The sequence below is a fragment of the Pyrgilauda ruficollis genome, unplaced genomic scaffold (assembly GCF_017590135.1).
Source record: "Pyrgilauda ruficollis isolate IOZ18807 unplaced genomic scaffold, ASM1759013v1 scaffold194, whole genome shotgun sequence".
Lineage (NCBI taxonomy): Eukaryota > Metazoa > Chordata > Aves > Passeriformes > Passeridae > Pyrgilauda > Pyrgilauda ruficollis.
In genome coordinates this window covers 578,766-593,373 of record NW_024518540.1, presented here as the reverse complement: position 1 = coordinate 593,373, position 14,608 = coordinate 578,766, and the positions used below count along the sequence as shown (strand labels likewise).

At 49.9% G+C, this 14,608-nt stretch overlaps 1 protein-coding gene across 1 annotated transcript; it reads left to right on the top strand.

The window, feature by feature from the left end:
• Positions 1–362: 362 nt before the first annotated feature.
• On the top strand, positions 363–14,012 carry LOC121352726 (protein shisa-6-like; the record flags this gene model as incomplete). Its single annotated transcript, XM_041465913.1, has 3 exons — positions 363–425; positions 9,375–9,527; positions 13,462–14,012. Coding segments are annotated over 3 exons (767 nt in total), but the record flags the coding sequence as incomplete, so codon positions are not given.
• Positions 14,013–14,608: the final 596 nt, after the last annotated feature.

Genomic DNA, 14,608 nt, shown 5'->3' with positions numbered 1-14,608 from the left:
CTTGGGGCTCACATCCTGATCAGTCCAAAGCCCTGATGGAGCTGGGAGGGGTCTCCAGGAGCAGCCCACCCTGCGGGTACAGCTGGGTGTGCTCCTGCCTGGACATGATTCTCACCTTTGCAGAGAGCCCTCATTTGCAGGCTCAGCAGAAGGGGAGCAGATTCCCATTATCGTGTTCTCCTTGCATCTGGAATTTTAAGTGAACTGCATAACAGAATCTTCTGCTTTCTTAAGCATTTCCTTCTCCTTTCTTTAATCATGCTGAGATTTCCTGTGATACTGTGAGCTGTAATTATCATCTGCAGATCAGTGGCAATGCTAAGCTGGTTCTTAAAGGGATTTTTTTTTTCTGTGAATTTCAGATGACCAAGAACAAAATTATAATCACCTGATACTAAACAGTGACAACCAGACACCTACACATGGTAAGAGACAGCAAAGAGCAAAATTACACACGTTGTAACTTTCCTCTGCCAGCCAGTAACATTTACTGGTACCAAATGTGTTTAATGTTAATGGAAATATTCCTCTGGCAGTGCAGCATGGCTGATGGTTCCCACTGACATTAAACACAGGACCATATTTTCAGTAGTGTGCACAGGGAAATATGGCCCAGTCTTTTCTAACTGTGCTGATCAGTGTCTAATTCCAAGATACTCCGTTGTTTCCCACTTGGTTTCCTCCCCCTCGTCCCACCTGGAGATGTTTCTTTGCCTCCTCCATGGCCAGAAGCTGCCTCTCTCTGCTCAGGCCTGTCCCCCAGCCCTTCTGTCCCCTCCTTTGGGTTTCCCTGGGCAGCAGTGGAGCCTGGGCTGTGTCTCCCTTCCCTTGGATCCAGCCCAACCCTGGCAGCTCCTGGCTCCCTCCAGCCCCAGGCCAGTCCCTGCCACCCAAACCCCTGTTCCTCAGGGTCTGTGCCATCAGACCAGCCTCTGATTGATCCCTCAGGCCCCCTCTGCTTCCCCCCCTCTTCTGCTCCTTGTCTCAGTCCTGTCCGTGTCCCTCCCTGCCCCCTGTGCCTTTGGAATGGGATCCATTCCTCCTGCTGTAAGCTCCCAGTAAATCTCATCTCTATCACTTCTGGCAGCTCTGAATCTCTGTATTTGTTACTCTTTTTGTCCTGGTGTTTGTTTTGAGTCCTGAAACCTCATCCTGACTATTCTGGAGCTGATTTATTGCAAGTTGTGTTCACATATAGAAATCTCCCTGCTGCTAAGGAGGGTGGGAGAACAACTGCCCTTGGAAAGATCCTCTAAAACCCTGGGGGTTTCTCCTTCCCAGAGGAGGCAGGCATCTCTTCAGCCTGCAAATTGCTTCCATGGTAAGCCTGTATTATTAGGACTTCATTTTCTGTCTTCCAAACACTTCAGGAGGAAGAGTGTCAGCTTTAAACTCATCAGTGCCACAGCAGTATTTATTGAGCCTGAACTGACAGCTTCCAATGTTCCTGACTACTTACTCTGTTTACTTTTTTACCTTCCTGAGGGAAAAAAAGAGAAGAAAATGGGAGAATTAGGGTTGAAATTGTGTTGTCTTCTCTTTGGTCTTGGTACTCATTCTTAAAATCCAGCCCCTGCTGGGCTCTGAGCTGCCCTTGACCTGTCTGCCCAGGAGCTTTAATGCAGCTCCAGCATCAGGGTCCCGTTGCATCCAAGCACTCCAGGGAATGCGACAAAACAATTCCACTTCCCTCTGCTCCTAACAGATGCTTTGCTTTTTTTATGTACTTAAGAGACAAAAAAACCGAAGGCAGATCCACTCATGGTCTTGGATTCCTTGTGCTTCCTGTGCCTTAACAGTTTGGCTGTTGTGAGGGACTGGGATGAGCTGACTACAAATGAGGGTGTGATTCAGAGGTACATCTTCCTCTGAGTTATCCAGATGGCCGTGGATGCTTTTGTTCCTTCCATCCCTGTGTGCTGCTGCTGCCGGTGAGCCATTGCTTGGCGAGGCTGAAAATACATTTGGACTTTTCAAGTAAGACATCAGAAGAGCTTGCAGGACGGCACGGAGGGCTGGAACGAGTGCTGGGAATTGTGATATCCTGGGGAAGACAATTCCCAGCGGGATCAGAGGTGACCACAGGCAGCTGAGTCACAGGAAGGGTCCAAGGCCAGCTTGGACAGGGCTTGCAGCCCCTGGGAGGTGTCCCTGCCCGTGTAGGGGTGGCACTGGCTCAGCTTTAGGGTCCATCCCAGCCCATCCTGGGACTCCTCAGTTCCAGACTCTCCCAGCCCAGGGGCTGCAGTCCCAGGATTTCAATTCTGCTGTGGTTGAGGACTCTGAGCATCCCAATCTGCCAGAAATCCCTTGGGTTTTTTATTGCTGCTGGACTCTTCCTGTCCAAATCCCCCCCAGGACACCAAATGTCCCATCCCAGTGGCTCCTACAGCCCTTTAGAAACCTCAGCTGAAATTCTGCTCTCAGTGACAGAATTGAGATCCCAATACCACTGAAATCTGAATTTTCATGTGGATTTCCTTAACTCTAGACTTTACTTCTACCTCAGCTGCAGATTTGAGCTGCAAATGAAGAACTCTACAGCAGTTTTAGGAAATGTAGTGATTTGTATGTAAAATGTGAGTGGGAGGGAGCAAGTATTAGGCTCTAAGCACAACCAAGTTTTACATATGAAATGCAGCTAAATCTTTTGATACATTAATTTATCTTGCTTAGATATTCAGCCTTCACACAAAATAAGCACATAAAATGATTTTCCCCATAAAAACATTAAAATATGAAGGAAAAAACCGAGCTGGGGGCACAAAAGAGAACTGAGCATCAGCTATAACAGAAATACACAGTGACTGCCTGGGCTCAGTTTCTGTACAGATTATTGCTTTATTTTTTACTGCTACTGAAGTTTCATCTCATTATATTTAGTGCATATATAATTATCCTAACCTAAAGAGCACCTAATAAACATTTTCTTTTTTACATCTTTATAAATACCAAGCGCATTTCCAAATAATATGGTTAGAAGGAAGTTCATATCACGACTTTTATGTCAGTTAATTGCATTTGACAATCATCTCAAAAATACTTGGTAAAGCACCATGAGCAGCCAATTACTTCAAGGTTTTAATTTGGCCAAGTGTTTTTCCATGGATGATGCCTGGGATTGCTCTGATGGAGGCAAATTTCATTTTATAGCTGTACTTGTGTGGGTTTTTAAGAGTTTCCTCTATATGGACTCAGGTATGAGTGTGGTTTCCTTCCTTCCTTCCTTCCTTCCTTCCTTCCTTCCTTCCTTCCTTCCTTCCCTTCCTTCCTTCCTTCCTTCCTTCCTTCCTTCCTTCCTTCCTTCCTTCCTTCCTTTTCCTTCCTTCCCCTTTCTTTTCTTTCTTTTCCATCCTTCTTTTCCCCCTTCTTTCTCTTTTCTTCATTTCAAAAATCCAGGGCATCTTCCTTCCCAAACACTAATAGGGCTTTGGGGGATATATTGCTGAAAAAATCCTTGCATCAATTTTCTAACATCAGACCAGAAGCTTCAATTTGGGGCAATCCCAGAAGATATGAAAACGATTCCCTATTCTGTCACATCTCCTCCAGCAATTTGTTGAGAGTTTTGTGTCTATTGTGTTTAAGACACTGTTTACAAAATCATAACAATTAAGGACTGTTTAAATTAGCTTTATCCCCAGCAGAAATATATGGGGGAAAGGAGAAGCTAATCAGATGTGCAGCATATAACCCAGAGAACAGACTGGATGTCCTGACCTTGGGCAGAGCTGGAATGGCTGTGGGAGGTGTGATAATTCACCTGGGGGAATTTTAGAAGGAATTTGAGCTGGGACCTCTGAATTGTTTTAGATGATAAGGTTTATTTTCTTATCTTCTACATAGACAGGAAGGGTGAGTCCTGCTCACATCTTCACAGCATGGCTCAGAAGGTCACAACACCTCGAGTTACAAGACCTTTTAAGGAGTTATTGACCAATAAAACACTGCCAACAAGGATAGTTATATTTTTGAGCTAATATAAATATTTTTATATTTATAAAATATTATAGATCCATGCTACATTGTAAGCTTTCTTAGCCAATCATGTTATGGCACACAAACCCACAGTGCTGCATTCTAAACTCCTTGTTTACCTCTTTCATTTTTTCCATATTTTAAACTCTGAAACTCTAAACTTTCCTCTGCTTAGCTTAAGGTATCTCTGCTTTAAACTCCAAATCCACATTCTCGCTTCCAGCACCTGAGTTTGGGAGCCTTTTCCAAGGTCTCAGCTCAAATTCTGGGATTAATTCTGGAATCCCTGGCAGTGCCCAAGGCCGGGCTGGACAGGGCTTGGGGCAGCCTGGCACAGTGAGAGGTGTCCCTGCCATGGCAGGGGTGGAATTGAGTGGTCTTTGTGATCCTTTCCAAGCCAAGCCAAACAAGACCAGACCAAACTGAACCAAACCAAACCAACCAAACCGAACCAAACCGAACCAACCAAACCGAAACGAACCAAACCAAACCGAACCAAACTGAACCAACCAAACCAAACCAACCAAACCGAACCGAACCAAACTGAACCAAACCAAACCAACCGAACCGAACCAAACCAAACCAGACCGAACCGAACCAAACCAAACCAAACTGAACCAAACCAAACCAAACCAAATCAAACCAAACCAAACCAAACCATTCCATGCCATTCCAAAATCCCTCTCCCTGCCCTGCCCACGAGGCTCTGGCAGAGCTGGGGGGAGTTACCAGTTTGCAGTGGTCTCAAACCCAGCAGAGAGGGCTCCCAGCCCCAGCCCTGGCCAGCCCTGGTGCTGGCAGCTCTGGTGCCAGAGCCAGGGGTTTTATCTGCACTCCCTGCAAGGGCAGCACACCCAGCGTGAGCAGAGCCTTTGCTCGGACTGCTCTGTGCAATTTTAATTTCTGCAGCTCTCCCTTCCATTTTAATTGGCAGCGTTGCCCCTCTCAGCCCAGCTGTGGGGTGCAGCGTTCAGTGAAGCACTCTGTCAGCAGAGTGGTGCTGGCAGCTCTGGTGCCAGAGCCAGGGGTTTTATCTGCACTCCCTGCAAGGGCAGCACACCCAGCGTGAGCAGAACCTTTGCTCGGACTGCTCTGTGCAATTTTAATTTCTGCAGCTCTCCCTTCCATTTTAATTGGCAGCGTTGCCCCTCTCAGCCCAGCTGTGGGGTGCAGCGTTCAGTGAAGCACTCTGTGTGCTCAGGGGCTTTTCCACGCTGATCCCCCTGGGTGACAGCCCTCAGGGGGGGTCACTGTCACGTCCAGTGCCACCCTGCAGTGTGTGCTGCACCCCTGCCCTCTGCACCTTCAGGCTGCTGCTCAGTTCTCAGCCCAGCAAGGCCCAGGGAGCCATCCTGGCAGACACAGGGCTTTAACACTGCCTCTGTTTGCAATCCTCCATCTCCAGCTCTCATAAATGAGGGCAGCTACTCGCTGGAGAGCTCTGATTTACACCACAGAGGATCTGACCTGGAAATGTAGAAACCTCCTGGAGATTAGTCATGAGAAATGCAAAGCACTATTAATAACGGCGTTTGTAGCACGAGGAAACAGAAGTGTGAACACACAAACACTGAAGATATCTGTCATAAATTTTGAGCCTGCAAACATCAGTTTATTGCCTGCTCTGACAGCGTGTCACTTCAGCATGGCCTGGGAGCTCTGAGCCCTGGCACGGAAGGCTCCAGAACGTCAGCAGTGGCAGCAGATTTTCCTGAGGAATGGGGCCCTTTGTAAGAACTTGCGTCAGAATCCCAGACTTTGCGTCTGAGCCTTCAAAGGGCTGAGCAGGAGGCAGTGCTGGGGGAGCAGGGAGAGCTCTGACACAGGGCTGGAGCTCTGCTGAGCTGGAGCTGAGCAGCAGAAGGCTGGCTTGTAGCAGCTTCTCCTAGGTGACACTGTTTGCTTTCTCTGGGTGAATGTTTTAAAAGGCATCTGTTGAAATGTCTTGCAGAATTCGCACAACATATGTGCAGACTCAAATGCAAATGTGCAGCACATCCCTTTTGCCACTTGAGCTTTGTTCAAAACTTTGCCATCGATTCATATTTTTTTTTTATTTTGGTATCATCTGCTCCCGTCCTTGAACATGAAAGGTTTTGTGCCTCGTGTAAACACACTTTGAAAGTGTCTTCCAACAAGAGGGGCAGAGCGAGATGTGACAAGAAGACTTCAGGTCTAATCTGCACAGCTCTGGAAATCCTGAAGCTTCTCTGAGCCCTGAGCTTGCAGAGAGGTTGCAAAGCACTGGCAGAGAAATGAGCTCTGCCTCAGCCCAGAGGGTGGTGTTCCTGTGGTGCTGGGTGACATTTCTGTGGTGCTGGGTGTCCTCTGAGCTGGCTGAGCTTCCCCTCCTGTGCCAGGAGGGATGGTGTGCCAGAAAACAGGCACCAAATGGCACAGAGATGGAGGAGAATGGGGACCAAACCTGACTGTAAAGGTGAGCCCAGCAGCCAGGGCCAGAGCTCATTTTCCAGTGTCATCTCCAGCTGGGATGATGGGAATGCAGTGTACAGCCTCAGCTGCCTTGCAGGGAATGGGAAACCTTTGATTTGCATCCTGATCATTGATTGTGACCTGCAGCTTCATAGGAGCCCACAAGCACCACAAACAAAGAGGAGAGAGACCAGAGACAAATATATTGCAGGAGCAAAAACCTGCTGAGAAACTGGTGCTGAACTGGCCTCAGAATATAAATTACACGAGATATTTCTCCGCACTAGAGCACCTCAGTTCTCTGATCTCCCCCTCAAGCTACATTATGCAAAAGACATCTGAAATTAGCTTTGGTCATTTCAGTTTATCCCTTGTTTTGCTGAGTGATGGGCAGTGGCTTTCAAGGTGACTTCTCGTTTGCCAGAATCATTCCGGTCTGTTCCCAACCGCCTGGATGGGAAAAGCAGCGAGAAGATGAAGTGATCCTGCAGCAGCCCATCAGATAAATGTGTGGCACTTAATTTCACACACCTCATGCGAGCAGTCAATTAATGCTCTGCTCTGGCACCGAGCACAGCTCCGTGCGTGTGCCCGGGCTCACTGCAGCGTGCCCAAACCCCCATGAAAATGGAGATTAGCTCCACGTTCTGCCTGAGCAATCTGCAAAGAGATGTTACCCCGGGGTCCTTGCCACACAAGCAGGAGGAGGAGTGGGGAACATGGTTTCGGTGCTGATCCAGCCTCTGTTTGCTGGCTAACACGGAATCAATCGTTTCCAGCCCCCCGATGATCCTGCAGGCAGTCTGTCAGACACGGGGGGAAGCCATCAGCAAGGAAGTGCTGCTCTCTGAGAGGTGCCACTGCACATCCCTCGGCTCTGTGCTCTTTCTGCCACACCAGAACCCCTGTCCAGGAGAGCAGAGAGGAGCAGGAGAAAGGGGAGAGGAGATTTAGGAACCGAGGTGCTCCCTGTGCCAGGACAACAGAGAGGAGCAGGAGAAAGGGGAGAGGAGATTTAGGAACCGAGGTGCTCCCTGTGCCAGGACAACAGAGAGGAGCAGGAGAAAGGGGAGAGGAGATTTAGGAACCGAGGTGCTCCCTGTGCCAGAACAGCAGAGAGGAGCAGGAGAAAGGGAAGAGGAGCAGGAGAAAGGGGAAGAGGAGATTTAGGAACCGAGGTGCTTATTGCATTGGGAGGAGGAATTTTTCACCAGTGCTGGGTTCTGTGAGAAAGAATATCTTTCTTTCTTTCTTACAGAATTACTGTGAGAGTAATTCTGTAATTACTGAGGCAGGGCTGCCTCAGCCTGTCTTTGACGCCATGCAGTACTGAGGGTGGGTGACAGGAGGTTTAAAACATCCAGGGGAAGCCCCAGTGGGAGAAAAGTGGTGGAAGCAGCTCTGGATCCCGAGCAGACACACAGATGAACTGCTGGGTTCATTTCCAGGCTGCAGGGGCACCGAGGACATGGTGAAATGAAAAATTCAGAGAGGAGGAGAACGTTCTGCTGTCCAACAAGCAGGGCTCCACACGGCAGAAAGGCAGCAGGGGAGGAGGTGGCCTCACTCTCACAGATGTTTTTTTGGAGGAAACAGAATCACTTCAGACTCAGGTCTAGAAAAATGTCTGTGAAATGTCTGCACTCTACCTGGGTGGGTTTTGTTTTGAGTTTTTTTCCTGGAAATGGGAGAAGTTAGCAAGTGTAGGGACACTGCACAAAGCCAGCAGTTTTCCAAGTGAAGCTCCCCTGCTGCTCTGTTACCTCTGGGCAGAATCTGAGCTTTTGTCTCCACCAGCTCCTGGTGCAGAGGAGGCAAGAGGGCTTGGGGCTGGTGAGTGCACACTGGTCATGCACTGCTCTTCATGGGACACTTAGGGATGTGCAACAGCAATGTGTGAGCCCAGGGCTTGGGCATTCTGCTGCTCCTGCAGAGAACTTACCCTTCTGATTTCATTTTCAGACCATACCTGAAGTGGCCACCTCCTTCCCTCAGCTACTGACCCCCATCACTGCTGTGGGGTCTGACAGAGCCCACTGGTCTGTTCTAACTCTGCTTCTAATAATTGAAGGTCCTGCTTCGTTAAATCCTTTCATCTCTGCCCATTTTAATATCTGAACACCTGCTTGTAAGTGCAGTTCAACAGGTCCCTGTGCCTTGGCTGGGCTGATCAAAGACCATTTTCCAGCTTGCAGAGAAAGAACAAGGTTTCAAACCCCTGCAGATAGTTTGGAGTTCAATTTTAGCATCTGGGCTTAGTGCTGACCTTTACTGCCAGTGCCCTCAGCATTAGAATTGTGACAGAGGGCACTGGGACCCTGCCTGGGGACCCGTCAGTGACCAACAAAATGAACATCAGTAGAGGGACATCCTCCACCCCTCAGGATAGGGATTTCCTGCCTCAGGAGCCTCCCCAACACCTTGCTTTGCCCTCTGAGTGCCCCCAGAGGTGCCCCCAGCCCCAGCTCCCAGCCCAGGGAGGTGTGAAGCTTTGCAGAGCCCCACAGCCCCAGAGCCTCCAGGTTCAGAGCATCCATGAGGAATGTGGCACACAGAGAGGGCAGCTGGACAATCATCATCCCCAGTTAAAGAACCCCCCAGAGTGGTTTTGTGTCCCTGAGGATGAGGAGGGCACGCTGTGTGGGTGAAGGTGAGTGATGCTGCCTGGCACAGCCCTGCATGCCCGGGGTGAGTGCCAGTGCAGCCCCATCCCTCTGGGACAGCTCCAGGGGACTGAGGCAGCACTTTGCTGTCCCCACAACGCTGTGGAAGGAAGCAGCACCACAGGATCCATTTCTCCTGGATCTGCTGGTGCCAGTTTGAGTCATGCCCAGGAGCCCGTGGCTGAGCCTGGCTCAGGTCCAGCTTTGCTCCCTGCTGGAGCCTGTGGGGCACAGCCAGCCTCTCTCCATCCCCTCGGGGCACGCTCTAGACCTGCCTTTCTCTGCTGTTTCTTTTTTCAGACAAGCCACGAATGAACAACATCCTCACTTCAGCCACCGAGCCCTACGACCTGTCCTTCTCCCGCTCCTTCCAGAACCTCTCCCACCTCCCGCCGTCCTACGAGTCTGCTGTCAAGACCAACCCGAGTAAATATTCCTCTCTGAAGAGACTCAGTAGGTGTCAGCTCCTTTCCTTCCCCCTGTTTCTGGTTTGTTCTCGAGTGAGGAATAATCCCTTCCCTCTGCTGGGTACTCCTGGGTGTGGGTGTGTTCGAGGGTGCCAGGATGAGGGAAGAGATGAGAATCTTAACTCCATGTTTCAGAAGGTTGATTTATTAATTATATTATATTATATTATATTATATTATATTACTATACTAAAACTATGCAAAAAATAATAAAGAGAAAGGATCCATCAGAAGGCTGGAAAGGAATAGAAAGCAATAACAAAAGCTCATGACTCTCAGAGTCCGACACAGCTGCATCTTTGATTGGTTATTAAGTAGAAACATCTCACATGCTCCATGAGCAGTTCTGAGTGCACTCAGTGCTCCTGCAGCTTTCCCTGCCCCTCTGGGCAGTCCCTGTCCCACTCAGGGCACCCCTGGCAGCCACCAAGGACCCTGAGCTTGTCTTTGTCCCTTGGCTGGAGAGGAGTTCAGTAAAACCTTAAATATCCACCCCACCAAGGCCAGCAGGGAATCCCTGCTCTCTGCAGGGCAAATCCACCTCTGGACATCCAGGGCAGGCGTGGAGAGCCTCCAGGGCTCTCTCAGAGCCAGCCCAGCCTCGTGCCCAGCAGCTGGCAGATGCCAAACCCACTGCCCCACTCTGTGTTCCTCAGTAGCCAAGGAGTTCCAGCTCTGGAAGTGCCAAGCCCTCCCTGCTCCCACGGGCACTGAACACACTCAGCACCTCCAGAATCACTGAATCACTCTCCTGCAGCTGCTCCGCTCCAGAGCCAAAGGAAAAGAGGCTCCCAGCTCCCCAACCCCGCCTTGCAAAGTGCCAGCAAGATAATGTTCTCATTCCGTATGAAGGAGCTGAAGGGAACACAAAAAAAGTGTGATATCTAAAAGCTGGAGTTCGAAAATTACTTATTTGACATTCATTTTTTTTATTTAAATTTGTTTCTTCCCAATGGACTCCCTGTCACTGTTAGAATAAAAAAAATATAACAGTAATGAAGAGATCATCAACAAATACTTCTATTTGAGCAAGACAAAAAGCATTAGATATTTTTTAAATCTATGTTTCAGGTGCTTGTCTGGCTTGCCAGGCAGGGAAAAGTTATTTATTTTCCTCCAGTTAGCAGAGACAGATGGTGAAATACCAGGGTTTTTTTATCTCCCTGGCCCTTCCTTCAGGGCACAGACAACAGAACCTCCCCTGAGGGGTCCTTGGGGGTTTTGGGGGGTCTCTGAGGGGCTGGGCACCCCCTGTGCCCTGGGGAAGAGCAGCGAGGGGAGGGTGTGAGGATGTGGCTGAGCAAGAGCAGCCAGATTAATTCCATCCTGCTCCAGGGAATTGCTCTTCCCAGCGAAGTGAGAAAGGTCAGTGAGGAAGGAAGCTCCTGTTTTCAGGCATATTAAAGCACTTGGTGCTGGCTGGAGAATCATCACAAGTGACTGGGCAGCTTGGAAATGTTAAAGCCAATTAAAACAAGGAGAGACAAGCCCAGAGAGGAAACCTGCTGGAGCTGCAGAGGAAAGAAAGCTGGGGAAATTACCTTTAAAAAAAGGAGAGGAATTGTTGTGATGGCCAAGGAAATAGAACTATGAAAGATGCATTGAAGTAGGACCCATGAGGGATAATTTTAGGTGATTGGCTTTAAGGCATTTACAGTATAGTATGGTAGGCCAAGAAATGCTTATAATGTATTGTAATTAAGAAATATTTAACTTCTAATTGTGATAGGGTGAATTGTAACATCTGTATTGCCTCGCCCTTCACGTGAGGCTAAAAATAAACCAAAAGTTTTTAAAATTCCTCTCAGTTACCCCATCTCCAAGTCAAAAAAGAACCCAATCCAACAACATTCCTGCCAGGCTCTGTTCCCCATGCCTGGCTCAGGCTGACACCCCTCTCAGAGCTAGCAGCCTGGAAAATGTCTGTCTGCTGCTGCCTCGAGCAGCTTGGTGGGTGTGACACACGGCTGTTCCACCTCCTCTGGCTCCTCTGAGGTGGAGATGAGCAGCTTTTCCACACCTGGAAATGTTCCTCCTCCTCCTCAGCATCACTGGAGGCACGGCCTGGGCGAGCTTAGGAGCATCTTTGAAATGAAATCAGCTCCCTGAAAGGTTGAGCCACGGCAGCAAAAGGTTGTACAGACCTGTACCAGGGACACAGGAGGGAGAGGGAAGGAAAAGGGAATTTTTTATGCTCCTAATGGACAAAACACTTTAAAGGGTAGCACATGCTGCATTTTTAGTCCAAGGAACACCTTCAAACCCCTTCCAAGCAGCTGATTGTGCCACCTCTCCAGCAGCCTCAGAGCTGTAAACCTCACATAAGCTGGTTTAGCTCCTGCTGGCAATTACCAGAGCCAGGTGTGAGCATCCAAGCACATCTCCATTTGGGATGTTCTGTGCTTTAATTACATCTATTTAGAGTCACATGGGCAAATCCTGTGGAACTCCTCTCATCCAGAGCAGAGGCCAAGTGCCAGAGTGCTAATTGCTTCGTTCCCACTCTGCAGCCAGCCTCCAGCATCGCTGCTGAGCCCCTGCACACCCAGCCTGGCATTTCCAACCAGGGCAAAACACAGAATAAAAATGTCTACAGCTCCTGGGGCCATATGGAGTTTCCCCCGCCCTCAGGCTTCCTAGAAGGTGATTTTAAAGACAAGAGAGCTCGAGGCCAGGAGAGCTGCTGCCTGACATTTGCAGTGAGAAATCCTTCTGAGAAGTGTTGGATGGCAAAAAATAAAGATCCATCCCTGCAGTGTGTGCTCTGGAGAGCAAATCCCACGAGCAGGAAGGCAGCACAGGGGAGCTGTGGGTGACCTCACGCCTTGGGGCTGTGTGGGCTGGGAGGAAGGGGCTGGCAGCAGCACTGGTGGCACAGATGTTCTCAGCTCCTGCTTCTGGGTGTGAGGGAACCAGCCCCATTTCCTCACAGATCTGGGCTGTGCACAGGGCCTGGCAGCAGGGAAGGGAAGGTGTGGGACAGGGGATGAGGATGTAAGTGAGGGATGTGGCCCAGCACAGGGTGGTGCAGGGTTTGGCTGAACTGGTGTTTTGTGAGCAAAGCTCTGGGATGCTGTCAGCACCCACCCCATGAGCTCTGGCTCATGGGACAAGCAGCCAGTTGTCTTCAACTCCCAGCCAGTGTGGTGCACAAAACCTACAGATTGATGGCTGTGGGATTCCAGTGATCTATCACGATACAGCTGCAGTAGCCAACATCCTCTCTGAGCCCACAGCATTCCTCTCAAAGCCAAAAAAAGGAGAGTGAGTGTGTGGGGGGTGTGGGCTGCATTTCAGAGCAGCAGAGAGATCGTTTAAGATGCAGGAGCAGCAAACTGAGCAAGAAATGTTCCATGGGATAAATTCTATTATATCAACCAAGGCTGATTATAAAAATGGGAAACGAAACCTTAAGCAGGTGATTCAGTGGCTCAGAGACCACCAAACCTGGTTTGTGATCACATTTACAAATATTTCAATGTGGTAATTAAAATGTCATGAGGTCATTCATGGGCTGTAGGGAATAGCCATGAGTAAGGCCAGAAGTGAGATGTGTATGTCCTCAAACAGGGACCTCGCCTGCTTGTGTCACCTGCCCTGTTCTTTCCCAGGGCGACATTTGGAGAATGTGACATTTGGGAATTTCTCCATTGCTCACATCTCATGTAAATTGTGTGGTACCACGGTCTGGCCTCCAGAGCACATGGAGGAGTGTGGGATGCACTGCCCAGGGAATTACACTGTCCCCACTCATTTCACACTGCTCTGTGTGCCACAAGCCCTTGGTGACACCACCCACACAGGGCTGTCCGTGCCTGTGGCAGACAGGTGTCACCAGGCCTCAGGTGTCACCAGGAGGCAGCTCCAGGGCCTGGGACAGCACTCTGACATTTCTAACTTCTCCCTTTCCCTCCCCACAGCTGACAAAGAGGCTGACGAGTACTACATGAGGAGGAGACACCTGCCCGACCTGGCAGCCCGTGGCACGCTGCCCATCAACGTCATCAAAATGTCCCAGCAGGGCAACCACCGGGACAGGCCCCGCCGTCCCATCAGGGCCATGTCCCAGGACAGAGTGCTGTCCCCCGAGAGGATCATGCCCGAGGAGTTCAGCATGTCCTACGAACGGATTCTGTCGGACGAGCAGCTGCTGTCAGCAGAGCGCCTGCACTCCCAGGACCCGCTGCTGTCCCCGGAGCGGTCGGGCTACCCCGAGCAGTCCATGTCGAGGGCATTGTCACACACGGATGTCTTTGTGTCAACACCGGTCTTGGATCGCTACAGGATGTCAAAAATGCACTCCCATCCCAGTGCCTCAAATAACTTGTACAATACCTTGAGTATGAACCCGACCTCGGCCAAGCGCCAAGCGTTCGCCTCGCGCCGGCACAACACGGTGGAGCAGCTGCATTACATCCCCGGGCACCACCACCACTACCGCACCGCCAGCAAAACAGAGGTGACTGTTTGACACGACCCAGTGCATTGTAGATACTCCTTAAGGACCGGGGTGGCCACAGCACCCCGTTCTGCAGTGGCCTTATAGGCCAAGATAACCTCTACTAACTCAGTGTCTGCAAAGACTTCTCTGGCAGTCCCACCCACGTTGTTTTTAAAGCCACCCCTTCATCAGTGACACAGGAAGAACTGAAGCAGCTGTCAGACACTAGTGAGGGATAACAGAGGAAATTTCCTGATGTGCATCAGTTTCTGTCAAAGAAAGCCATAGTAATCGATGGCTCCTTCCAAGGGCTCACCTGCATTATCCCATAGTTTCCATGAATTCAGGACTTTTCAGTTGCTCCAAGGAGAAGCAGCCTGAGACAGGGAGGAGGAAATGCAGCCCCCCCCATCCTGGCAGAAAGGGGCCTCGCTCTTGGTCCTCATGTTTGGCCTTTCTGTAGCAAGTAAGGAAGTCCTGGCTGCTGGGGCCACCCCCAGGCTGCTCAACACCTGTCAGCACCCACACATCTGTTCTTTGTCACCCTTGGAGCAAATTCAAGGGCAGACTTTCCTTCGGGACTGGCAGATCTAGGGACAAGAATAGCCTGGCTGAGAAATAAAGTT